Below are 6,000 nucleotides of genomic sequence, written 5' to 3'. Positions count from 1 at the left end.
CAAGAATGCTTATATCCCCATCCTTTGAACATGACAAAATCATGCTTCCAATTTCCTTCATCTCTGCCATCTGCACGTCCGAAGGCTTCCCCCATCCATAATTCATCTCGTACAGAGGAAATCTGGGAGAACTTACCACGTCAGTTCCGTATTGCGATCCAGCTTCTCCTAGTAAAGTAGGCAAATTTCTGTTTGGAAATTCTGCCCAGTCAATCAGATAACTGATCTGCGCTTCCTCAGTGCAGGATTCGATGATTTGCTGGATAACATCTGCAACGAAGGGGATGTCGGAATTGATGAGCGTGTCAGCAGAAGTCTGCGCCACACCCATATCCAGTGGTCTCCACTTCTACTAATCCAATGGTGCACTTTCTTACTAGTAAAAACTTTCTTAAATTTTACTATATGAATTTTCAAATCTATTACTAGTTTAAAATATTTGTGTAACTTTATAATTTTTTTCCATAAATATATTTATCTTAAAAATAAAAAATAGAAGTATAGAACTAAAATCATACCATCAACCCCATAACAAATAAGATGAAGTAATTTAAAACACTGAAAGTAATAATGAGGAACACGGAGCAGTGTTGTAATGGAACTTAGCTTTTCACATACACCACAAATTTTTTTTTCCCTCCTGATTACTAAACCTTGTATTTTATTAAAATCACACCGGTAAAATAACATACATTTCTTTAAAATTACTCTCCTACGAGAAACATGAGGCGATGTAAGAGGTCCATCTGGTGTTGAGGAAGGCAGGTGGAGACCAAAATGCTCTTACCTCCATCCTTTGCACATGACAAAAACATGGCTCCAATTTCGTTCATAGTTGCGGTCTGCATTTCTAAAGGCTTCCCCCATCCATAATCTATATCATACACCCGAAATCTGGGAGAACTTATCACATTAGTTCCGTATTCCCAGTCTGCGCCAAACCCATAAGCAGTTTCCAAAATATGTCGGAAGTAGAGGCGGATCAACACGACCCCTGCAATCAGCTAGCAATAGGAAACAAACGGTTTCTTCCTGCGGCACCTCACGAGCTCTCATTACACATCTCCAAAACTGTGCGGCCACTGCAACAAAAGAACTCGAAGCCCCGCTTCGTTGTTTCAGATCTTGTATTATCTCTTCTGTAAAGCAAAACGCTGAGTATATAACTTCTGTTTTCATACTGGGATCTACCCATTTCTCAAGAGTCTCCTTGGGCTTTTCCATATACCCACTACCCGATTGTTTTAAATGCTCTGGAACCTCTGCTACAAGCTTGAAAACCTTGGCCCCTGTCATCTCATTGCTTACTATTTCATAGGCTTTGTAAGAAATGGACAAGGGGTTCTTCTTTCCTCGTCTCACAACTGTTCTATCGAGCTGTGGTGGTTTGGCAATGGTGATTCCTCTGCTGCACTCTGCCCACGATGTCATGAAATGCCAAAACGAATTTCCATCTGCCATAGCGTGGTGAAGGGTCGTTCCAATACACATGCCGCCTCCCTCAAAAGTTGTAACCTGAATAACCAACGTACTTTAATAGAAAGGAAATTGATAATGGTTTTCTATGTGATATAAATATTATAGGGTTTTTAACATACCCGTATTGAGAGAAGCGGTCCACTATGATTTTTTTTCTCCAGAGAGACCGACGTCGTGAACAAGCTTTTGGAAATAGGGTTTATGGCGACACACATCTCTTTCCAAGTCTTTGAAGGGTATATTGATTGAAGCTTCAGTAAATTCTACTCCTCCATCGTTGCAATCAACCTCCATTCTGCCAAATTCACCCTTCTTCAACCGACCAGCCAGAGGATAGAAATGTACCAAAATAGAGGAGAGGCTTCTCTTTAGGCCTTCTATTGAAAAGAGTGGTTGACTAAAGGAGAGGGTGAGTAGAAGAAAAGCATTTGAAAATTGTTGATATGTAACCAAATAAGATCAAGGTTGGAGAGGAACATGGTGTGTGTCAGGGTTGGGATGGCCGTTTTTACCACACACGTTCTCCTGAATTTTACAACAGCTTCTGCTGCTTCATCTGCCATGATTGTAGTTAGCTCAATGGCTACGAGACCTTCCTCACCAAATTAATTGATACGGCTGTGCCAATAGACATCTGTTTGTACTGTTTATCTGTCGCTACCTTGTTCCAGCCTGAATTAAAAGAATACATGGTTTTTGTTTTGTAGTTGAATCGGTGTTGTTCAGTAATTGACGGTATATGATTGCAGTAATGATATGATTGCAGTAATGGTGAAATTTGTATACATCTAATTTAGATTCGGTCTTATATTGATGGAACCTCTTAATAGAATTAATATTGGTAAATAGAAAATTTTTACTAATTTTGATTATATATTTTATAATAAAAATAATTAGATTATAAAGATTCGTAATTTTTACATTATAATAGGTAAATTATCTGAAAACTTCCTTTTATATTACCCCAATGTCTATTCTACTATTCTTTTCAAATACTTTTCACACTACTATCCCTTCATTTCTTTTTTATATACTTTTAGCTACCATGAGCTACCATATATCATAATGTTTTGTTCATCATCTTTTAGAGGCGTTGCTTTCTCCTTAAATCCTTGCTCCAATGTATCATTCTCTACTTGTTCTTGAGGTATCATACATGAAAGCTTTGAATTTTTGAATGAAAGAAAAATTTCTCAGTTTCATGATATTCTTTGTCACCATTCTAAATGAAAAATCTGATTCTATTAAAACTTAGTCTTTTTCCTTTCCTTGTTATTTTGTCCTATCACTTATCATTCCTTAAGGAGTCAAATAGGTTAACACTTATTTTCATTTTAATTGGAATAAAGAAGTAAAACTATAGAAAGGTAAATATCTAGTTGTTAAAATGTTGGTTTAAGTTAATAAATAATTTAATCATACTTCAATTTTGTTGAGAATATAGAATACGATGTTGTACTTTGGGATGAGAATAATTTGTTGTTCATAAATATCTTTTTAATTTTGTACATTGATATCTTAAGCATCATTTGTGATTTATTTATCAAATTGTTTACTTTATTATTTTTTAGTGTTTTTGGGCATTTACATTGGTTCGTTTACATCTTCTTAATTACCATTTCTTCTTTGTCATATTTTTAAATTATTGACCTTTTGTTTATGTTTTTTTGTGCACGTATTTCATATGTTTAGCTTTTTTTTCCTATATTATGTGTAAGTATTTTATTCTTGTTTTCAAACACAATTAATGTTTATTATTAATATTCAAAACTTATAATTTTGTGTTAATTATTACTTTATTTATTCATACCTTATCTATTTATGGTGCAACAAATTTCCTATAATCTATCTTCTATGTTAATGGTTTCCAATTCTAATATCATTTAGATCTTATAGTATGCTTATTATTTGTAACTATTACATACATTTATAATGATTTACTTTTATTATTAGTTTACAAGATGACTCTTATGATTATTACATCTTATATAACATAAATTCCATATTTTATTATATATGCACTTTTCCATATTATCATCATATTTAAGTATTATGATCTCAATATATATTTTGCTTAATAAAAGTGGGATAGGCGGGTCAGTGCAAGAAGATGAGTCCACTTTTTGGCCAAAAAGTGGAAGTGTTTTCTTTGATTTTCAGATTTTGTCTCATTTGAGCTTAAATTTTGAAACACTTAGAGATTGAATTTTGGAAAAAGTCAGTAATATAAAAGATAGCCCTCTGAGTTTACTTTCCAAATATATAATTTATTTCAATACCCACATAATAAAAACAACTTTTTAAATGGAGTTCTGAAAACTATGTTTTAAAAATGCCTATTTCAGGACCATACCATGCATGTGTACGACCCACACTTTTTGACACAATTAAAATTATTTTCTCAAACCATTTTGGGAAATGGTTTGTAACACACTGAAGATTGATGAGCATATTTTTCTGTATTTTTTTTTCTAATATTTTTTTTTCAATTAATTTTTTAATGGCTGTAATTATCTTTTTAAAAATTTGAAGTGTACGACCCACATAATTTGATGTAAACTTAACATTTTTTTATTTTTATTTTTTTTAAATACAAAATAATTTTGTGTAGATTGATGACATATAATTTTTTTTCCAAAATTCTTTAAAATAAAAAAGTTATTAAATTAACAAAATTAGTTAAAATTTCAAATTTATGGACCCGATTTAGTATAAATTAAATGAAAAATAGTTAAAATAATCAATTTTTAAATAAATTTATATATTTAGAATCTAGACAGTACAATATAAAATGGGTTTTAATTTCGTATAAAAATTCTCTGATTAGAGGTACGTAAACTATTTCTGAAGTTCATATTTGTGCTTTCATTCATAGAGATTTGAATTTGCAGGTCCATGTCTCAGGTGTGGCCATCCCAGGCCTATCCCGGGCCTAATCTCGAGCCAAGTGGTGGGTTGTGGAATCAACTTCCACAAAATGGGCCCCCGTTTTCAAACAAGGGCGACTTGTGGAAAAAAAAGGAAAAATGCCATTTAGAAATGAGGGCCCGCTTTTAAAAAAAATGGGGGCCCGTTTTTAGAAACGGGCCCCTGTTTTTAAAAACGGGCCCCCGTTTCTAAAAAATGGGCCCCCGTTTTAGAACAAAACGGGGGCCCCTTTTTTTTTGCTTCGAACCCTCGTTACCTTTCGGCTCAGGAGCCTAAAGCACAAACGGGCCCCTATTTATAAGAGCACATTTTCCAATGCACAGACTTCCGTGAATTTGTGACTCATTACCTTGCACTTGCCTAGGCCCGTACCATTACATAACTGTGAAACAACACCTGGGGCACATGAGAGGTACACAACCAGACAAAAAACCCCACTAAAACATAGCAAAAACCAGCAAGGATATCCAGAACCCAACACTAAAAACTAAAAGACTAGCAAAAATAGAACAAACAACAAAACATAGAGAACACAAAAAGGAAAAACAACCACCCATGAAAGGCATAAAGGGATGACCAACTACATGGTGGAAATTTTATCTGGCCAATCCTAGCATAAACTTAGAAATTTATAAAAAATGGACACCTTTTTAGAAGACTCGAACCCAGAGCCAAAAGAAACGAGAGCCCAATCCGGGGTGGCTTTCACCATAGAATCTAAAGGACCAGCACCAACGATCATGGCCTCCATCCACTTGCACTTCTTATATAGTTTCCTGTTGAGTTCACCCTAAATGGTCTGAATAGCCCGTAGAGAGGAGTGGAGCAAATTAGCTACATTCTTACATATCGAATTAGCCACCTCAAATTTAGAATTGAGGGCCTCACGGGCACACTAAACTTCTTCCAACTCAGCTTTCGTTCTAGTCATTTTCATTTTAGCATCTAGGTCATCAACCTTGGCTTTCATCTTGTCCCAGTTGTTCGCAATACTAATGAAATCATTGGCCACCTTCCAGGCTCTGTCATCATTTACTCCCTCAACCCATGTATGATCTCAATTTATGTTAACATCTTCATATAATGTTCATATTCTAATAGTATTTTTGTATTCATCTTATTATAGTATATTTATTTAATCATTATTATTATATGGGTAAAAGTACAAAGTTGTGTCACACTTTTATAAAGGAAATCGAATGTTGATTCAAATTTTTAAATTAAATCAATAGAAAGTGAAATATATGTTTTGAATTTTGAAAAAATGTAAACTAATAAAATTTATATTCTTTTGTCTATTTTATGTTTGTAATGTTAAGAAAGTTTTTAAAAATTATTTGAATATAGTTTTTTATAGATTAAACACTATAATTTAGTTGTTGATAAAATGTCGAAATTGAAGTTACACAAGCCACCACACTTTATTTAGTAAATTTTACTTTTTTTCTTCAATTTTTTTATCGATATTGATAACTTGAAACTTTAGTGCATGGATATATTTTTAATAATTTTTTATAAATATATATTTTTCAATAAATTTGAAAAGTTGTGTGTGCTGAAGTATAACTCTTTCCAATTCGCACCACTTTTTTC

The 6,000-nt window shown here is 33.3% G+C and overlaps 1 protein-coding gene across 1 annotated transcript; it reads right to left on the bottom strand.

The window, feature by feature from the left end:
- Positions 1-704: 704 nt before the first annotated feature.
- LOC131045449 (phenolic glucoside malonyltransferase 1-like) lies at positions 705-2,042 on the bottom strand. The gene is made up of 3 exons (XM_059208309.1): positions 1,992-2,042; positions 1,020-1,515; positions 705-931 (listed from the first exon to the last, which is right to left on the bottom strand). Exons 1-3 carry the CDS (start codon positions 2,040-2,042, stop codon positions 705-707), a joined length of 774 nt encoding a protein of 257 aa, XP_059064292.1.
- Between the last annotated feature and the right edge of the window lie 3,958 nt (positions 2,043-6,000).

This window comes from Cryptomeria japonica, chromosome 7 (genome assembly GCF_030272615.1).
Source record: "Cryptomeria japonica chromosome 7, Sugi_1.0, whole genome shotgun sequence".
NCBI classification, from domain to species: Eukaryota; Viridiplantae; Streptophyta; class Pinopsida; order Cupressales; family Cupressaceae; genus Cryptomeria; species Cryptomeria japonica.
The sequence above is the reverse complement of the archived record's forward strand: the minus strand, read 5'-3'. Positions and strand labels throughout refer to the sequence as shown.

Coding starts and splice junctions, on each gene's coding strand:
- LOC131045449 (XM_059208309.1), bottom strand. CDS start 2,042: ATGGCAGATGAAGCAGCAGAAGCTGTTGTAAAATTCAGGAGAACGTGT. Junction 1,516..1,991: donor AATTCAGGAGAACGTGTGTG/GTAAAAACGGCC, acceptor TTGGTTATTCAG/GTTACAACTTTTGAGGGAGG. Junction 932..1,019: donor GCCGCAGGAAGAAACCGTTT/GTTTCCTATTGC, acceptor GGTTTGGCGCAG/ACTGGGAATACGGAACTAAT.